Source organism: Triticum dicoccoides, chromosome 2A (assembly GCF_002162155.2).
Source record: "Triticum dicoccoides isolate Atlit2015 ecotype Zavitan chromosome 2A, WEW_v2.0, whole genome shotgun sequence".
Classification (NCBI taxonomy): Eukaryota; Viridiplantae; Streptophyta; class Magnoliopsida; order Poales; family Poaceae; genus Triticum; species Triticum dicoccoides.
The window spans coordinates 189,875,488-189,896,010 of record NC_041382.1 but is presented as its reverse complement, the minus strand read 5'-3'; the positions used below and the strand labels follow the sequence as shown (position 1 = coordinate 189,896,010).

The following is a 20,523-nucleotide window of genomic DNA, read 5'->3' as shown; positions in this document are numbered from 1 at the left end:
CTTTGTTTCTCAAACAAAGTACACCAAGGACTTATTCAAAAAGTTCAACATGCAAGAAAGCAAAGGTATGAAAACTCCCATGCCAACTAGTGGACATCTTGATTTGACCAAGGATGGCAAATAGGTTGACCAAAAGGTTTACCGCTCTATGATTGGATCATTGTTATATCTATGTGCCTCTGGTCCCGATATTATGCTAAGTGTGTGCATGTGTGCACGATATCAACAGGTCCCCAATGAATGTCATCTTAAGGCTGTGAAAAGGATAGTGAGATACTTAATACATACACCAAATTTTGGCATTTGGTATCCTAAGAGGTCCTCTTTTGATCTTGTTGGCTATTCTGATTCAGACTATGCCGGAGACAAGGTTGATAGAAAGTCCATTTCGGGTACTTGTCAATTTCTTGGTAGATCTCTTGTGTCTTGGTCCTCCAAGAAACAAAACTCAGTATCCTTATCCACCGCCGAAGCGAAATACATTGCCACCGGTTCATGTTGTGCCCAATTACTTTGGATGACCCAAACTCTTAAAGATTACAGGATCAATGTGAAACATGTTCCATTACTTTGTGACAACAAGAGTGCTATTAAGGTTGCTCGCAAATCCCATGCAACATTCTCGAACTAAGCATATTGAAGTTCGTTACCATTTCATTCGAGATCATGTTGCTAAAGGGGACATTGATCTTAAACATGTTCGTACCGATAAGAAATTGGCGGATATATTCACCAAACCGCTTGATGAGGAAGTCTTTTGCCGTTTGAGAGGTGAATTGAACATCATTGATTCTTCAAACTTGGAGTAGGAACTCCATCTGGATACATGCAAGGCATGAGCCTATGACTAATCCTTGATACTTCTCTTATGATGATGATCATATGTCTTGTATATTCTTGCACCCTTGCATGCTATCTAACCCTTGTAGGTACTTGGATGAATCTAAATCCATGAGATTGCAACTCACTCACATCTTGAGCAATCTCTACATCACCAACTCTCTACACAATGGTGGTTGAAGACAAGGAAGCATGAAACCCCTCAACATATCCTTTGACAAATTCTATATATCAAATTTCATTCGGTATCAAATTTCATGATTTTCATTTTGGATACACAAGTGCCCTTCCTTGCAAGACTAACCCACGTAGGTAAATGAACTCAACTCCAAGTGGTGCTCCCAACCATTCATGCGCTACATCAACCGTGAGCACCCCACGCAAGTTCAACTACATTATCAAGATCAACACCACCACCCAAGGTATGTCATTCCATCTTAGAGAAGCTTTACCTCAAGTCATGGGTCAAAGCAACTCAACAAGATGTGAAATACATCAAATGCTTAAACTAAAAATGGTAACCCCATTTTGAGCTTAAACGACGAGTATGACTTATGATCAAGTGTTCTCACTTGACTCCTTAGTCAATACTCTAACATAGGTGACTTTGTCACCACCCAATTCTATATGAAGTTCTCTAGTGTTTCCTTGAGTTTTTGCATTTGTCCTTTGCATATTTATTCCCTTTCCTTTTTCAAAATTAAAAAAACTTCATCTAGATTTTCTTTTATCTGTTTAGTTATGCATTTTCTGCATCCAATTCATTGCAAACCTTTCAGTCGATTCCTTGCAAATCCTTGAGAGAACTTATTTGCCTAGTGAGCTGAGGTGACAAGTGTTCTCTCTGTGTTGAACTCGGTCATGCCGATCTGTTGCTTTCGGTCACACCGAACCAATTCGGTACCACCGAAGATTACAACTCGGTATCACCGATTTCATTGCAGAGAAGACAATTTGCCACTTGTTCCTGCACTTTTATTCCAGCTCCACTCGATGATTCTTGTCCTCTACCAGCATCACAATATATATGCTGCTTTGCTCTGTGACTCAAGTACCAAACTTTTTTGACTCACACTCCAGAAGATCCCTTCTTGGAAATTAATGTCAAAGGGGGAGAGAGATCACATCAAAGCTTATTCTCTTCAAAGGGGGGAGAGATAGGCACCAGATGCTTGGTGTTCAAGAGGAGAGAAGTCACATGTCTTTAAGAGGGGAAAGACATGTCTATGTTATGTTTATATTTATGATCTATTTTGCTCTGATTTTGTTTCCCTATGCTCTCCCATTATCCAATACAAGATTCAGGGGGAGAAAGACTACTAGGGAAGGAAATATTTGAATTCATTGCATATATTTTTCCCTTGGGGACATGTCTATATCCAATAGAGTACTCAGTACTCACTCTCTATATGTCATCCCAGTCTTGGTACTCTTGTGGTTTCTTTTGTTTGCTCTAGCTTGTAGATGTATCTGTGTTATCTAACCTTGTTTACTCAGGTTCATTCCTTCCTAAGCCAACTCAAGACCACAAGGTAAGTATATGCATCACACTCATGTGCAATGAGGATTTCTTGCTGATGTACATACTGTTTGCAAGAAGGACTCATGAGCATGTAGCTACATTTCCTATATTCACATCTTTTGCTCTGATGCATATAGCCCAGATACATGTAACACATTGCTTACTCTGTCATGCTTATGCATTCACATGATCCTATATTCCATATTTGCATGATTGCATACATGTAGGGGGGGCTATGCATGTTACATGTCTTTCCAAAGCTTTACTGGTTATTCTCTGTATCTTTATCTAAAGCTTTGATGTATGTTGTCATCAATTACCAGAAATGGGAGATTGAAAGCACAAGTGCTCCCTGGGTGGTTTTGGTAATTAATGTCAACATATCTCTTGTTGAACTAATGTTCTCATCTAGTATGTTTCAGATAAGTTCAAAAATGGAGTGGCGTGGACTAGAGGATGTGGACCCCTTCAAGATGATGAAGACAAATGATTGGCTCAAGCTCAAGCTCAGGACTCTATGTTTTCTATTTTAGTGACCCAAGATCACATTGAGTCCATAGGAAAGCCAATACTATTAAAAGGGGATAAGGTGTTGCTTGATGGCTTTCTTGCTCAAAGTGCTTAGTGATATGCTCCAAAGCCCTCAACCACTTTCTCACATCCACATATGTCCCAAACCAAAAGTCAAACTCGGCCCCACCGAAATTTCCTATCCGACGCTACCGAGTTCACTTGACATAGCCACTGCCAGAAACCCTAGTCAATTCGGTCACACCAATGGGATCTCGGTCTCACCGAGATGGGCTTGCCAACTCTCTGTTGCCTATTGCAGTAATTTCGGTCTCACCGAAATATGCAATCGGTCTCACCGAGTTTGCTTGGCCAACTCTCTGTTTTGCTTATTACCCAAATCGGTCCCACCGAGTTGGTGTAATCGGTCCAACTGGGATGAGGCTTTACCCTAACCCTAGCACATCGGTCCTACCGAGTTGGTAATATTGGTCCCATCGAAAATCCTAACGTTCACATTTTAAACTAAATCGATCTGACCGAGTTTCATGATTCGGTCCCACCAAGTTTGGTGATTTGTGTGTAACGGTTAGATTTTGTGTGGAGGCTATATATACCCCTCCACCCACTCTTCATTCAGTGAGAGAGCCATCAGAACATGCCTACACTTCCAACATATATTTTCTGAGAGAGAACCACCTACACTTGTGTTGGGGTCAAGATACTCCATTCCAACCACATAAATCTTGATCTCTAGCCTTCCCCAAGTTGCTTTCCGCTCAAACCCTCTTTCCACGAAATCCAATCCTATGAGAGAGAGCTGAGTGTTGGGGAGACTATCATTTGAAGCACAAGAGCAAGGAGTTCGTCATCAACACACCATCTATTACCTTTTGGAGAGTGGTGTCTCCTAGATTGGTTAGGTGTCACTTGGGAGCCTCCGTCAAGATTGTGGAGTTGAACCAAGGAGTTTGTACGAGCAAGGAGATCGCCTACTTCGTGAAGATCTACCCTAGTGAGGCAAGTCCTTTGTGGGCGATGGCCATGGTGGGATAGAAAAGGTTGCTTTTTCGCGGACCCTTCGTGGGTGGATCCCTCCGGTGGACTCGCGCAACCTACCCTTCGTGGGTTGAAGTCTCCATCAACGTGGATGTACGATAGACCACCTATCGGAACCACGCCAAAAATCTCCGTGTCTCCAATTGCGCTTGCACACTCAAATCCCACCCCGTTACATTCTTCCAACTTGCATGATTTACTTTCCGTTGCTCATATACTCTTATCATGCTTGCTTGATATGTATTATGAATGCTTAAACTTGTGCCAAAACTCCACTTCAACTTAAAGAAATTTAAAACTGCAACTTTTCTTACTAAGAGTCTATTCACCCCCCCCCTCTCTAGACACCTCTTCTCGATCCTTTCACACCGGAGTCCTCTTCTTTTGTTGTACACCTTGCTAGAATCCAAGTAATGCGAAATTTTCACTTTATAGTGAATTATGATGCGTTTGGTAGGCTGCGTACAGCCAAACCAGACTCGGACGGGATGAAAATGGGTTGTTTGGTTACGTGCAACCAGTCTGACTCACATCAACATAGAATTTAAAGCACCCCAGAGTCTGGCTCGTTGCGAACGCTCGAATCGGCCATTTCCAGTGAGCCAGGCTGAGTCGGGTGCAAAAGGAAGACGCCGTGTAGGCGGAATTAGATCGAAGATGGTGGCGAGGGGTGGGAGGGTCGGCGGAGGTGGGATGGCTTGAAATATACCCTCGCCACCCTTTTTACTCGCTCACCCCTCGCTCTAGGAAAAGCCCTCTTTTGTTATTGGCACCGATGGTGGTGACGACTCAGATCTGCGGCTGCGAGGGCGGCAACAACACTCCCCGACAGCCGTAGCCGCTTCTCCCCTTCTTCTTCGACTCCATCCGGCCATCCTCGTCTCTTGGTGGCGGTAGTAGCACTCCCCTGCAGCGGTAGCTGCTTCTACCCTTCTTCTTCCACTCCGCCCGACCATCCCCATCTCGATCATGTCTTCCCCGACCCCGAAGCTGGTAACCTACCACCTCCCCTCCTATGTTAGGCCATTCGGTAGGAGCATTCGGGGTCGATTGCAACATTGCTGATCGCATCATGGATGTTGCTTAGATTGTGGATGAACGGACCAAGCTTCCAATTCGGGCAGCAGCACTGATAGTTGTGGTTCAGGCCTGGATCTTGTTGGTCCATAAGAGAGTTGTTCGTCGTAATGACAAACCTCTTATCCGGTATGGTCTGATGCTAATCCGAGATCAAGAGAGGATAGAGAATCTGAACTACATTGACGACTGCAACGACACAGAGGCTCTGTGGATGCTTTGAATGAAAAGAGCACTTTTCACCAGGCTTGTGTAGACGTTCAAGAGTAGGGGGCTGCTAGAAGATAGCATCCACACCACCGTGGAAGAGCAAGTAGCCATGTTCCGCCATGTTGTTGGTCATAACCAGAAATTCAGGGTTGTACACAACACCTTCACGAGATCAACGGAGACCATCTCCACGTACTTCAAGCAAGTTTTGTATGCTGTTGAGGAACTCAGAGGAGAGATGACCGTGTCACCAACCAGCCAGACTCCTACTAAGGTTCGCACTAGCCCAAGATGGTATCCATACTTCAAGGTGAGCACTCACAGTATGTAGTTCATGCCTTGATATGTTGTTATTGTTCTGTTGTAGCCATAACACCATCTTGTAATGTCATTCCAGGATTGCATTGTGGCAATAGATGGTACCCATGTCACTGCCAGAGTGCCGATGTCACAAGCTATAACATATAGAGGGAGGAAGCAATGCACAAGCCAGAATGTGCTTATTGGTGTTGACTTCGACATGAAGTTCACATATGTGTTGGCTGGCTGGGAAGGATTAGCACATGATGCTAACATTCTCAGTGACAACATGAGTCGTCTTGATGGCATCAATATCCCCGATGGCAAGTTCTACCTAGGGGATGTTGGCAATGCATGTCAGCCAGGTGTTCTTCCACCCTTTAGAAAAATCAGGTACCATCTGAACGAGTTTTTTTGGTAGGAACTATCCTAGGACTCCTCAGGAACTATTCAATCTCAGACACTCCGGCCTTAGAGTAACGGTTGAGAGGGCATTTGGAGATCTGAAGAATAGGTTTAATATCGTGGATCAGGAGCCATTCCACCCTTACCCTGAAGGAAATATGCCCTAGAGGCAATAATAAAGTTATTATTTCTTTCCTTATATCATGATAAATGTTTATTATTCATGCTAGGATTGTATTAACCGGAAACATAATACATGTGTGAATACATAGACAAATAGAGTGTCACTAGTATGCCTCTACTTGACTAGCTCGTTCATCAAAGATGGTTATGTTTCCTAACCATAGACATGAGTTGTCATTTGATTAACGGGATCACATCATTAGGAGAATGATGTGATTGACTTGACCCATTCCGTTAGCATAGCACTTGATCGTTTAGTTTGTTGCTATTGCTTTCTTCATGACTTATACATGTTCCTATGACTATGAGATTATGCAACTCCCGTTTACCGGAGGAACACTTTGTGTGCCACCAAACGTCACAACGTAACTGGGTGATTATAAAGGTGCTCTACGGGTGTCTCCGAAGGTACTTGTTGGGTTGGCGTATTTCGAGATTAGGATTTGTCACTCTGATTGTCGGAGAGGTATCTCTGGGCCCTCTCAGTAATGCACATCATATAAGCCTTGCAAGCATTGCAACTAATAAGTTAGTTGCGGGATGATGTATTACGGAACGAGTAAAGAGACTTGCCGGTAACGAGATTGAACTAGGTATTGAGATACCGACGATCGAATCTCGGGCAAGTAACATACCGATGACAAAGGGAACAACGTATGTTGTTATGCGGTCTGACCGATAAAGATCTTCGTAGAATATGTGGGAGCCAATATGAGCATCCAGGTTCCGCTATTGGTTATTGACCGGAGACGTGTCTCGGTCATGTCTACATTATTCTCGAACCCGTGGGGTCCGCACGCTTAAGGTTTCGATGACAGTTATATTATGAGTTTATGAATTTTGATGTACGAAGGAGTTCAGAGTCCCAGATGAGATCGGGGACATGACGAGGAGTCTCGAAATGGTCGAGACGTAAAGATCGATATATTGGACGACTATATTCGGACATCGGAAAGGTTCCGAGTGATTCGGGTATTTTTCGGAGTACCGGAGAGTTACGAGAATACGTATTGGGCCTTATTGGGCCATACGGGAAAGAAGGAAAAGGGCCTCAAGGGTGGCTGCACCCCTCCCCTTGGTCTGGTCCGAATTGGACTAGGGAAGGGGGGCGCCCCCTTCCTTCCTTCTCCTTTCCCTTCCTCTTTTCCTATTCCATATGGGAGGTGGAATCCTACTAGGACTAGGGAGTCCTAGTAGGACTCCACACTTGGCGCGCCCCCTCCTAGGGACGGCCTCCTCCTTCCTTGCTCCTTTATATACGGGTGCAGGGGGGCACCCCAAAGACACAACAATTGATCATTGATCTCTTAGCCGTGTGCGGTGCCCCCTTCCACCATAATCCTCGATAATATTGTAGTGGTGCTTAGGCGAAGCCCTGCGACGGTAGAACATCAAGATCGTCACCACGCCATTGTGCTGACGGAACTCTTCCCTAACATTCTGCTGGATCGGAGTGCGGGGATCATCATCGAGCTGAACGTGTGCTGAACCCGGAGGTGCCGTGCGTTCGGTACTTGATCGGTCGGATCATGAAGACGTATGACTACATCAACCGCATTGTGCTAACGCTTCCGCTTTCGGTCTACGAGGGTACGTGGACAACACTCTCCCCTCTCGTTGCTATGCATCACCATGATCTTGCGTGTGCGTAGGAATTTTTTAAAATTACTACGTTCCCCAACAGTGGCATCCGAGCCTAGGTTTTATGCGTTGATGTTATGCACGAGTAGAACACAAGTGAGTTGTGGGCGATATAACTCATACTGCTTACCAGCATGTCATACTTTGGTTCGGCGTATTGTTGGATGAAGCGGCCCGGACCGACATTACGCGTACGCGTACGCGAGACTGGTTCTACCGACGTGCTTTGCACACAAGTGGCTGGCGGGTGTCAGTTTCTCCAACTTCAGTTGAACCAAGTGTGGCTACGCCCGGTCCTTGCGAAGGTTAAAACAGCACCAACTTGACAAACTATCGTTGTGGTTTTGATGCATAGGTAAGAACGGTTCTTGCTAAGCCCGTAGCATCCACGTAAAACTTGCAACAACAAAGTAGAGGACGTCTAACTTGTTTTTGCAGGGCATGTTGTGATGTGATATGGTCAAGACATGATGCTAAATTTTATTGTATGAGATGATCATGTTTTGTAATCGAGTTATCGGCAACTGGCAGGAGCCATATGGTTGTCGCTTCATTGTATGCAATGCAATCGCCCTGTAATGCTTTACTTTATCACTAAGCGGTAGCGATAGTCGTAGAAGCATAAGATTGGCGTGACGACAACGATGCTACGATGGAGATCAAGGTGTCGCGCCGGTGATGATGGTGATCATGACGGTGCTTCGGAGATGGAGATCACAAGCACAAGATGATGATGGCCATATCATATCACTTATATTGATTGCATGTGATGTTTATCTTTTATGCATCTTATCTTGCTTTGATTGACGGTAGCATTATAAGATGATCCCTCACTAAATTATCAAAGTATAAGTGTTCTCCCTGAGTATGCACCGTTGCGAAAGTTCTTCATGCTAAGACACCACGTGATGATCGGGTGTGATAGGCTCTACGTTCAAATACAATGGGTGCAAAACAGTTGCACACGCGGAATACTCAGGTTAAACTTGATGAGCCTAGCATATAACAGATATGGCCTCGGAACACGAAGACCGAAAGGTCGAGCATGAATCATATAGTAGATATGATCAACATAGTGATGTTCACCATTGAAACTACTCCATCTCACGTGATGATCGGACATGGTTTAGTTGATTTGGATCACGTGATCACTTAGAGGATTAGAGGGATGTATATCTAAGTGGGAGTTCTTAAGTAATATGATTAATTGAACTTTAATTTATCATGAACTTAGTCCTGGTAGTATTAGCATATCTATGTTGTAGATCAATAGCTCGCGTTTAGCTCCCCTGTTTTATTTTTGATATGTTCCTAGAGAAAACTAAGTTGAAAGATGTTAGTAGCAATGATGCGGATAGGATCCGTGATCTGAGGTTTATCCTCATTGCCGCATAGAAGAATTATGTCTTTGATGCACCGCTAGGTGACAAACCTATTGCAGGAGCAGATGCAGATGTTATGAACATTTGGCTAGCTCAATATGATGACTACTTGATAGTTTAGTGCACCATGCTTAAACGACTTAGAATCGGGACTTCAAAGACGTTTTGAATGTCATGGACCATATGAGATGTTCCAGGAGTTGAAGTTAATATTTCAAGCAAATACCCGAGTTGAGAGATATGAAGTCTCCAACAAGTTCTATAGCTAAAAGATGGAAGAGAATAGCTCAAGCAGTGAGCATGTGCTCAGATTGTCTGGGTACTACAATCGCTTGAATCAAGTGGGAGTTAATCTTCCAGATAAAATAGTGATTGACAGAATTCTCTAGTCACCATCACCAAGTTAGTAGAACTTCGTGATGAACTATGATATGCAAGGGAGAACGGAAACGATTCCCAAGCTCTTCGTAATGCTGAAATCGACGAAGGTAGAAATCAAGAAAAATCAAGTGTTGATGGTAGACAAGACCACTAGTTTCAAGAAAAGGGCAAAGGGAAGAAGGGGAACATCAAGCAAGTTGCTTCTCAAGTGAAGAAGCCCAAGTCTGGTCCTAAGCCTGAGACTAAGTGCTTCTACTGCAAAGGGACTGGTCACTGGAAGCGGAACTGCCCCAAGTATTTGGCGGATAAGAAGGATGTCAAAGTGAACAAAGGTATATTTGATATACAGATTATTGATGTGTATTTTACTAGTGTTCGTAGCAACCCCTCGATATTTGATACTGGTTCAGTTGCTAAGAGTAGTAACTCGAAACGGGAGTTGCGGAATGAACATACACTAGTTAAGGGTTAAGTGACGATGTGTGTTGGAAGTGGTTCCAAGATTGATATGATCATCATCGCACACTCCCTATACTTTTGGGATTAGTGTTGAACCTAAATAAGTGTTATTTGGTGTTTGCGTTGAGCACGAATATGATTTGATCATGTTTATTGCAATACAGTTATTCATTTAAGCAAGAGAATAAATTGTTGTTCTGTTTACATGAATAAAACCTTATATGGTTACACACCCAATGAAAATGGTTCGTTGGATCTCGATCGTAGTGATACACATATTCATAATATTGAAATCAAAAGATGCAAAGTTAATAATGATGGTGCAATTTATTTGTGGCACTGCCGTTTAGGTCATATTGGTGTAAAGCGCATGAAGAAAATCCATGATGATGGGCTTTTGGAATCACTTGATTATGAATCAGTTGATGCTTGTGAACCATGCCTCATGGGCAAGATGACTAAGACTCAGTTCTCCGGAACAATAGAGCGAGCAATAGATTTGTTGGAAATCATACATACTGATGTATGTGGTCCGATGAATATTGAGGCTCGTGGAAGGTATCATTATTTTCTGAACTTCACAGATGATTTTGAGCAGATATGAGTATATCTACTTGATGAAACACAAGTCTGAAACATTTGAAAAGTTCAAAGAATTTCAGAGTGAAGTGGAGAATCATCGTAACAAAAAATAAAAGTTTCTACGATATGATCGCAGAAGTAAAATATTTGAGTTACGAGTTTGGCCTTCAGTTAAAAACAATGTGAAATAGTTTCACTACTCACGCCACCTGGAACACCACAGCATAATGGTGTGTCCGAACGTCATAACCGTACTTTATTAGATATGGTGCGATCTATGATGTCTCTTACCGATCTACCACTATCGTTTTGGGGTTATGCATTAGAGACAGCTGCATTCACGTTAAATAGGGCACCATCTAAATCCGTTGAGACGACACCGTATGAACTATGGTTTGGCAAGAAACCTAAGCTGTCGTTTCTTAAAGTTTGAGGTTGCAATGCTTATGTGAAAAAGTTTCAACCTGATAAGCTCTAACCCAAATCGGAGAAGTGCGTCTTCATAGGATACCCAAAAGAAAATGTTGGGTACACCTTCTATCACAGATCCGAAGGCAATATATTCGTTGCTTTGAATGGATCCTTCTAGAAAAGGAGTTTCTCTCGAAAGAAGTGAGTGGGAGGAAAGTAGAACTTGATAAGGTAACAGTACCTGCTCCCTTATTGGAAGGTAGTTCATCACAGAAATCTGTTCCTGTGACTACTACACCGATTAGTGAGGAAGCTAATGATGATGATCATGTAACTTCAGATCAAGTTACTACCGAACCTCGTACGTAAACCAGAGTGAGATCTGCACCAGAGTGGTATGGTAATCCTGTTCTGGAGGTCATGTTACTTGACCATGACGAGCCTACGAACTATGAGGAAGCGATGATGAGCCCAGATTCCGTGAAATGGCTTGAGGCCATGAAATCTGAGATGAGATCCATGTATGAGAACAAAGTATGGACTTTGATTGACTTGCCCAATGATCGGCGAGCCATTGAGATTAAATGGATCTTCAAGAGGAAGACGGACGCTGATAGTAGTGTTACTATCTACAAAGCTAGAATTGTCGCAAAAAGGTTTTCGACAAGTTCAAGGTGTTGACTACGATGAGAGTTTCTCACTCGTATCTATGCTTAAGTCTGTCTGAATCATGTTAGCACTTGCCGCATTTTATGAAATCTGGCAAATGGATAAACAAAATTGCATTCCTTAATGGGATTATTAAAGAAGAGTTGTATATGATGCAACCAGAAGGTTTTGTCAGTCCTAAGTATACTAACAAAATATGCAAGCCCCAGTGATCCATCTATGGACTGGTGCAAGCATCTCGGAGTTAGAATATACGCTTTGATAAGTTGATCAAAGCATATAGTTTTATATAGACTTGCGGTGAAGCCTGTATTTAAAAGAAAGTGAGTGGGAGCACTACAACATTTCTGATAAGTATATGTGAAAGACATATTGTTGATCGGAGATAATGTAGAATTATTCTGCAAAGCATAAAGGAATGTTTGAAAGGAGTTTTTCAAAGAAAGACCTCGATGAAGCTGCTTACATATTGATCATCAAGATCTATAGAGATAGATCAATACGCTTGATAAGTTTTTTTCAATGAGTACATACCTTGACAAGATTTTGAAGTAGTTCAAAATGGAACAGTCAAAAAAGGAGTTATTGCCTGTGTTACAAGGTGTGAAGTTGAGGAAGACTCAAAACCCGACCACGACAGAAGATAGAGAGAGAATGAAAGTCATTCCCTATGCCTCAGCCATAGGTTCTATAAAGTATGTCATGCTGTGTACCAGACCTATTGTATACCCTGCCCTGAGTTTGGCAAAGGAGTACAATAGTGATCTAGGAGTAGATCACTGGACATTGGTCAAAATTATCCTTAGTGGAATAAGGATATGTTTCTCGATTATGGAGGTGACAAAAGGTTCGTCGTAAAGGGTTACGTCGATGCTAGTTTTGACACTGATCCAGATGACTCTAAGTCTCAATCTGGATACATATTGAAAGTGGGAGCAATTAGCTAGAGTAGCTCCATGCAGAGCATTGTTGACATAGAAATTTTCAAAATACTTACGGATCTGAATGTGGCAGACCCGTTGACTAAACTTCTCTCACAAGCAAAACATGATCACACCAGAGTACTCTTTGGGTGTTAATCACATAGCGATGTGAACTAGATTATTGACTCTAGTAAACCCTTTGGGTGTTGGTCACATGTCGATGTGAACTGTGGGTGTTAATCACATGGTGATATGAACTATTGATATTAAATCACATGGCGATGTGAACTAGATTATTGACTCTAGTGCAAGTGGGAGACTAAAGGAAATATGCCCTAGAGGCAATAATAAAGTTATTATTTATTTCCTTATATCATGATAAATGTTTATTATTCATGCTAGAATTGTATTAACCGGAAACATAATACATGTGTGAATACATAGACAAACAGAGTGTCACTAGTATGTCTCTACTTGACTAGCTCGTTGATCAAAGATGGTTATGTTTCCTAACCATAGACATGAGTTGTCATTTGATTAACGGGATCACATCATTAGGAGAATGATGTGATTGACTTGACCCATTCTGTTAGCATAGCACTTGATCGTTTAGTTTGTTGCTATTGCTTTCTTCATGACTTATACATGTTCCTATGACTATGAGATTATGCAACTCCCGTTTACCGGAGGAACACTTTGTGTGCCACCAAACGTCACAACGTAATTGGGTGATTATAAAGGTGCTCTACAGGTGTCTCCGAAGGTACTTGTTGGGTTGGCGTATTTCGAGATTAGGATTTGTCACTCCGATTGTCGGAGAGGTATCTCTGGGCCCTCTCGGTAATGCACATCACATAAGCCTTGCAAGCATTGCAACTAATAAGTTAGTTGCGGGATGATGTATTACGGAACGAGTAAAGAGACTTGCCCGTAACGAGATTGAACTGGGTATTGAGATACCAACGATCGAATCTCGGGCAAGTAACATACCGATGACAAAGGGAACAACGTATGTTGTTATGCGGTCTGACCGATAAAGATCTTCGTAGAATATGTGGGAGCCAATATGAGCATCCAGGTTCCGCTATTGGTTATTGACCGGAGACGTGTCTCGGTCATGTCTACATTATTCTCGAACCCGTGGGGTCCGCACGCTTAAGGTTTCGATGACAGTTATATTATGAGTTTATAAATTTTGATGTACGAAGGAGTTCGGAGTCCCGGATGAGATCGGGGACATGACAAGGAGTCTCGAAATGGTCGAGACGTAAAGATCGATATATTGGACGACTATATTCGGACATCGGAAAGGTTCCGAGTGATTCGGGTATTTTTCGGAGTATCGGAGAGTTACGGGAATACGTATTGGGCCTTATTGGGCCATACGGGAAAGAAGGAAAAGGGCCTCAAGGGTGGCCGCACCCCTCCCCTTGGTCTGGTCCGAATTGGACTAGGGAAGGGGGGCGCCCCCTTCCTTCCTTCTCCTTTTCCCTTCCTCTTTTCCTATTCCATATGGGAGGTGGAATCCTACTAGGACTAGGGAGTCCTAGTAGGACTCCACACTTGGCGTGCCCCCTCCTAGGGCCGCCCTCCTCCTCCCTTGCTCCTTTATATACGGGTGCAGGGGGGCACCCCAAAGACACAACAATTGATCATTGATCTTTTAGCCGTGTGCGGTGCCCCCTTCCACCATAATCCTCGATAATATTGTAGCGGTGCTTAGGCGAAGCCCTGCGACAGTAGAACATTAAGATCGTCACCACGTCGTCGTGCTGACGGAACTCTTCCCCGACATTCTACTGGATCGGAGTCCGGGGATCGTCATCGAGCTGAACGTGTGCTGAACTCGGAGGTGCCGTGCGTTCGGTACTTGATCGATTGGATCGTGAAGACGTACGCCTACATCAACCGCGTTGTGCTAACGCTTCCGCTTTCGGTCTACGAGGGTACGTGGACAACACTCTCCCCTCTCGTTGCTATGCATCACCATGTTCTTGCGTGTGCGTAGGAAATTTTTGAAATTACTATATTCCCCAACATACCCTACCCAGGTCGAGCTTGTTCTTGCATGTTGCATCATTCACAGCTGGATCCTGCAATGGGGAATTGATGAACTTGTGCCAGAGGAGGAAGATGTGACTCCTGATGAGGTGATCAGCTCCGGCCATGGTGTGAAGGTGTTTGACAACAAAGCATGAAAGAACAAAAGGTTGGAGTGGGATTGAGACAATGTGGGGTAACATAGGCCAGACAAGAATCTGAAGAAGAAGAAGAAAAAGAAGCACAACAACAACAGAAGAAGAGGAAGAGGAAGAGAATGAACTTCCACCTAGTTAGTATCATTGAACTTTCCCCTATTCAACCATATTGATTCTTAATAACTTGTACTGTTATTTGCTAGTAGTTAGGATAAACTGTCATTTATTTTCTAGTTAGGACAAAATAATGTTCAGTGTGTGTGGTAAGGTCAAAAGTGATGATCACATCTTTAGCCGTTTGCAACCAAATAACGGCGACACAGGCAATCAAACAGCGTGCTAACTAATTGCTCCTCTCATGCACGAAGCCTAATTCATGCAACCAAACTAAATGCATATATTGGTTTTTAGTCTAAGCTCAAACAGGCCCAACCAAGACAGGCATGCAAAATGCCCTGAAACAAAGATGTGAACCAAACGCACCCTTAGAGTTTAAAAAAAAACCGAACTAGAGGAAGGCAGTGTGCATCGAAGATCGATCTGAGTTGTCCATAAATCCCATCAGATAAGCCCATAATCAGGGGGCATGTCATCTTCAGCACACTCCAACCGCTAAACGCCCAAAACCCGTTCCCTACCTACGGGTCACCGATCACAATCGACACGGCCGGTGTCGGCCAGAGCATGGCAATGCACGCACCCGCCTCACTCACTCACCCACTCAGCAGCCCTACATGCAGCATACTACCATTCAGCACATAGCCCCGATCATCGATCTGTTGGTCGCGCAAGCAAGATGATCCGATCAGACAGATGAAAACGACAGAAAACATCCTCACTACATGTCCACACACGCCTCCTGGCCTGGCCCCTGCCGCCGCGGCCTGCTCTGTAGGAGTATATCATGTTCCGAGGGCTTTTCCGTCCGTCGCCAATTGGAGGGATCCGAGCCCGCGCTCCATCCAAAACGCGGATGATCGATCGACCGATCGCTTTGCGTGGTTTGCCCTTTACGTTTGTCGCGCTCAGTGGCCGCGTGCGTGGCAAGCCCACCACGTTGCGTGCTCCCCTTCTCTCCCGTTTCTCTTCCCTGCACCTGCAGGCCTGGTTGGTCAGCTCGCCCGATCGCCGATCCACAAACGAAAGCGACGCCCTCCATCTCCTGATACTCTGCGAGTGCTACTGCTGCTGGTGGTCGTCGTGGGCCGGTAATAGTGGAAGAGCAGAGTGGCAGTTATTATGGCTGTTACCCGAACGGCACTGAAAAAATGTAGTGTTATCTGAAAGGCTGCGCGAACTGGGTGGCTCCAAGTGTCTGCGCCGTGTCCTCGCCTGCCGTTCCCGTCGAGGCGAGGCAGCCGGTGGTGGTGGCGAAGGGCTGATCGGGATGTGGCCTGGGTTCATTGACGTGGTCAGGTTTTCCTCTTCCTGGCGACGCACGCAGGGATGCTGCTACGTAGCAGTGCCGTCCTTTGGACCGCTGAAAAATTCAGGTCAGGAAATCGTTTCTTTTGGTTTGCTGTGACTTTGGTTGGGCCGACGACGTGGCGGCAGCGTGGCCGGCATGTTTGGCCCCAGGCGTTTGGAGCCTGGGGTTTGAGCCGTCGTTCTCTGTCTATGGTGCCGTGCATGCCCCTGGCCCGCGGATCATCGCGTCCAGAAAAATGGAGTGCCATCCCCCCCCAGGAAAGTGACGGTGTAGGAGTAGGACCAGTAGTAAATCGCTCGTTCAAGATGTTTCCGGTCGATTCGTGTAAGCTTTGATGTGTACTTGTGGCAGGGAAAGATATTCAGTTGCTGCGTGCTGGTAGTATTAACTCGTTGAGGACTACTAATTTACGTGCCTGTCACGGCAAAAAAGGCAGAGGAGCACAATAGCCTGCCTTTTTTCCTCGCCTGATCAATCAATTAAGACAGCAACGTGTGAGATGAACTGCTACAGAAAAGTACTATTCCCTTCGTCTCATAATATAAGAATGTTTTTGACACTAGTGTAGTCGTAGTGTCAAAAACGTTCTTATATTATGGGACGGAAGGAGTAGTGCTGTACAGTAGTACTCTATCAACGAAACATCTAGTCATGTGTTTGCTACAGTCACTAGGCCTCTTTTGGTTCATATGATAGAATTATCGTAGGAATAAGAATTTTATAGGAAATGAGATGACATGTATCCCAAATTCTATGAGTAGGAATAGAAAATAAGATATCATTTAGTTGACACCAAAAGAATTTTTTCATTAAGTCTAGGCTCATTTTTATTTTCCTATGAAATGTGGAGGATAGGAACCAATCCTATGTAGGAATATGAATCCATTCCTATGAATTAAAGGGGCTCTAAAGGAAAAAATTCTATAAAAATCCTATCCTCTCGAATTTTTATGAACCAAACGAGGCCTAAACTGTTACGGTATCATCTTCCGCTTCGTGATCCATCCCGGGGTCCCGACTCCTGAGTCCTGACTCGACAGCTGCGAAGTTTTAATTTTTTGAGGGGACCTGCGAAGTGGAGGCACGGGAGTAGATATTTGGGCTCAGTTATCAGAAATGTTTGGGCTCAGTTTTGTTTTGAGGCAATTTGGGCTCAGTCGAGAGAGACGTGTCATGGGCCCGTGAGGTTTGCTAGCCGTCCTTCCAAAACTCATGGGCCTAGCTACCAGGCCTCACCAGGCCCGCTTTCTTTCGTCGCAATCGCAAAGATACAACTTCCGCCCCTGCCGAGACGGCGGCGGAGAGAGACACAACCGAGCCGACCAAAGCGCCCGGGGAAACCCTAGGACGAGGAGAAGGGCGCGCGCGCAGCCATGGCCAAGGGCCGCAACAAGAACAAGGCCAAGAATGGCGCCGGCGCCGCCGCCATGGACGCCTCCGAGGGCGCGCCCGCTGCGTCCACCGCAGCAGAAGCCCCACAACGTAGTTTTTCTTTTGAGCCTTTGTCTTTCTTCATCGATTTGTTGGTTTTCCACTTCCCTTGACCCTGATTTGTTCCGTGTTTTTCCCCTTTCGCAGCGATGGATACGTCCGAGGGGAAGCAGCCGTCCTCTTCATCGGCTGCCCTCAGTTCGATCAACAGGTGAGCAAAAGGATTACGCTGATTACTTTTTATTCCCACTATTTATTTGTTGGAATCAATTCCTCAGGGTCGAGGTCAATCTTTATGAGTTCACTGACTTGGGAGCTCCGGTCCAAAAAAAAAACTGACTTGGGGGCAGTTTAAATTGGGGAATTTGAGTAACATCAGTAACATGTAATATGTCGGATGAGCTGAACACAGACTGATTAGTTTGACATTACCATTACGAAGAACACTGCATGAAGTTTATTGGATGATTCATACAGCGTTTCGTGTTTATGCATGAGGGCACACTTTTTTTGTAGAGCAGGCGCAAGCAAGCGATTGCACCTTCTTTTTCATTGAGGGAAGGAGGAAAATAGCTTGCAGAAGTTGAGCTGCTAGTGCCGAGATCAAAAGGTCCATGCTGGACCATAGATCGAGCAATGTTATAGCATAACAAATAACGCGAACACCCTAGCCACTCCTCGCAGCGCTGCATGCTACCAATAGTTGAAAGCCTGCACTACCACTCTGCTTCATCATTGATTTTGTTCGGCACCGCAGCATCGAGGGCATGATTGATTAGAATAATGTAAAACATGTGCTACTTTGAAGACATTGTCGAGCATTACCTCTCATTTGTATGTGTAATCGAGTTGGCGATAGATAGTTTCAGATGTTTCAACACATGTTTTATCTACTATGCACTCCACTAATGTTGTTGCTCTGGCTAACTAGGATGGTTTGTCTGAAAATTGTATTCTACTACCTCTGTATCAAAATATAAGACGTTTTTGCAGTTCAATTTAAACTGCAAAACGTCTTATATTTTGGTACGGAGGGAGTACCTTACTTGAATTGAGCATTTTTTGCTTACGAAATACTTGGTATAATGCGTACCATCGATTGCTTTTGCGCCCCTCATCTGGTTGCTGTAATTGTACTGGCCAAACTGCAAACGTGCTATCTTGTGAGTTGTTCAAGTTACACCGCATTGTAACTTTTTGCATGGGAAAAGCTGTCGAGGGAAAAAAAAGTCGCTAGAGGTTAAAGTAATGCAAAAATAATAGGTGCTGACACTGACCATAGAGAGTTATTCGAACTTGCCTCTTAGCCCTGACCACATTTTGCGTTAATCCCTTAGATCAATTACTGAAATTTGTAAAGTTTGTCACCCTTCACTCGACAGCATCCTGGCAGCTTCTCATCAATTCCGATAATATAATTTGTTTCCGTGAATTATGCAAGTATTGATGACCTTTATCAACCCAAAGCCAGTTAAATCTTGTATTTATTCCGTAGCTTTTCACTAGTAGATCCTGAGGATTAAGGGTCTCGGATAAACTGCTGTTTTGCTTCATCTTTTGGCATTAGCTATTAATGAACAAATATACAAGCATAACAGGAAGGGTCCTAGAATTGGTAAATATTTTTTTAACACTGTAGATTGTCCATAACGTTTTCTAGGATAGCTGTTCAACTGGAATACATAAAGTAAATATGTCCCTGGTATTACATCGTCCTAATGCATCAGATGTTTAAAGCTAAGATCAGATATTTAAATTGTCAAACTCTTTTTCTCATTGTCAGACCATGATTAGGGTTTCCTATTAAAGTTGTGTGGAATGCCACTAAAATGTGGACAAAATTAGGGTTCTATGTTATTCTTTATTCTCCTAGCTCCTCCAAGGCTGTTCCCTGATATGCTCCTGAAAGTGAATTAGTGAACCCAAGTATGCTCTTGTGCTTTCCTTCTGTTATTATGGCTTACCTGTTACCCTTGGAGTGTGTTCTGTTTCTTCCAGGACACATATTCTTGGCATATGCATAATGATGAATCTCTTTTTTTTTTACCTGATCACCTTTCTCTTTAACCAGGAAAATAAAAAAGGGCGTGCAACCTAAAAGGACAAAAAATGTGAGGAAAATGAAAGCAGTTGCCAGGGCCATTTCTAAAACTGAGAAGTCCGAGGAGAAGGTCCTGAAAGCAAAAAGCAAGAAGTCAAGGATTCAGTCTGCCAAGTCTTTGTATGATTAAAGTTTCAGTGGTTAGCATAATTTTGTGTACTAGTATGTTTCCACCTGTAGATCAACCAAATCTATGTGTTTCAAGAAAACCTGCTTTGCCTCTAAAGATTAACACTACCTGCTTCTTTACAACTCTTAAGAGATGACATGTTATGACGCCTGGTATTGGTTAGTACAGTAGGAACGATGAGGTTTTTCATCACATTCTTTGATATCAATCATTGCAAAGTTGGAAGGTAAATTATAGTGCCATCGTAGCAACAAATTTAAGTCTTATTCTTTAGATTGCACCGCTAAGCAAATCCTTCAGAATCAGAAGGTAAAAATTGGTGTGTTGATGGCTCCTGGCACCAACAAAAAATCCTCGATTTGATGTGGGGGAAAAAGTCGTTGATTTGATATAGAGCATATTCTGTGTTCTTATGGCAACAGAATGTCAAGCAAAATAAGGCACCATCTAGAGCATTGCAGGCCAATGCGGATCGTTCGTTCATCATTTTTTTTTGGGCGTCGTTCATTCATCAGGTTAGCTCTGCAGCCACCAAATAGTTCACTAATGAAGACGATATTCCTTTCTACTGCCATCAAACGTCACCCCAGGTGCTTCAGCTGATCGGCGCAATTGAATAGGCCGCAAAGCGCAGCAAATATGGCCTTTCCATTGTGGTAACGCTATGGATGTAAATGGCG

The 20,523-nt window shown here is 43.7% G+C and overlaps 1 protein-coding gene across 1 annotated transcript; it reads left to right on the top strand.

Annotated features, from left to right (window-relative positions):
* The first annotated feature begins 17,446 nt into the window (after positions 1–17,446).
* LOC119354141 lies at positions 17,447–20,035 on the top strand. Its single transcript, XM_037620853.1, has 3 exons — positions 17,447–17,663; positions 17,760–17,823; positions 19,684–20,035. The coding sequence occupies exons 1-3, from the start codon at positions 17,555–17,557 to the stop codon at positions 19,841–19,843; spliced, it is 333 nt and encodes a 110-aa protein (XP_037476750.1). The 5' UTR covers positions 17,447–17,554; the 3' UTR covers positions 19,844–20,035.
* The last annotated feature ends 488 nt before the right edge of the window (positions 20,036–20,523 follow it).

Bases quoted from the DNA above. Each gene is read 5' to 3' on its own strand.
- LOC119354141 (XM_037620853.1), top strand. From the start codon at position 17,555: ATGGCCAAGGGCCGCAACAAGAACAAGGCCAAGAATGGCGCCGGCGCC. The intron at 17,664-17,759 runs GTAGTTTTTCTT...CCCCTTTCGCAG, and splicing joins CGCAGCAGAAGCCCCACAAC to CGATGGATACGTCCGAGGGG. The intron at 17,824-19,683 runs GTGAGCAAAAGG...CTCTTTAACCAG, and splicing joins GCCCTCAGTTCGATCAACAG to GAAAATAAAAAAGGGCGTGC.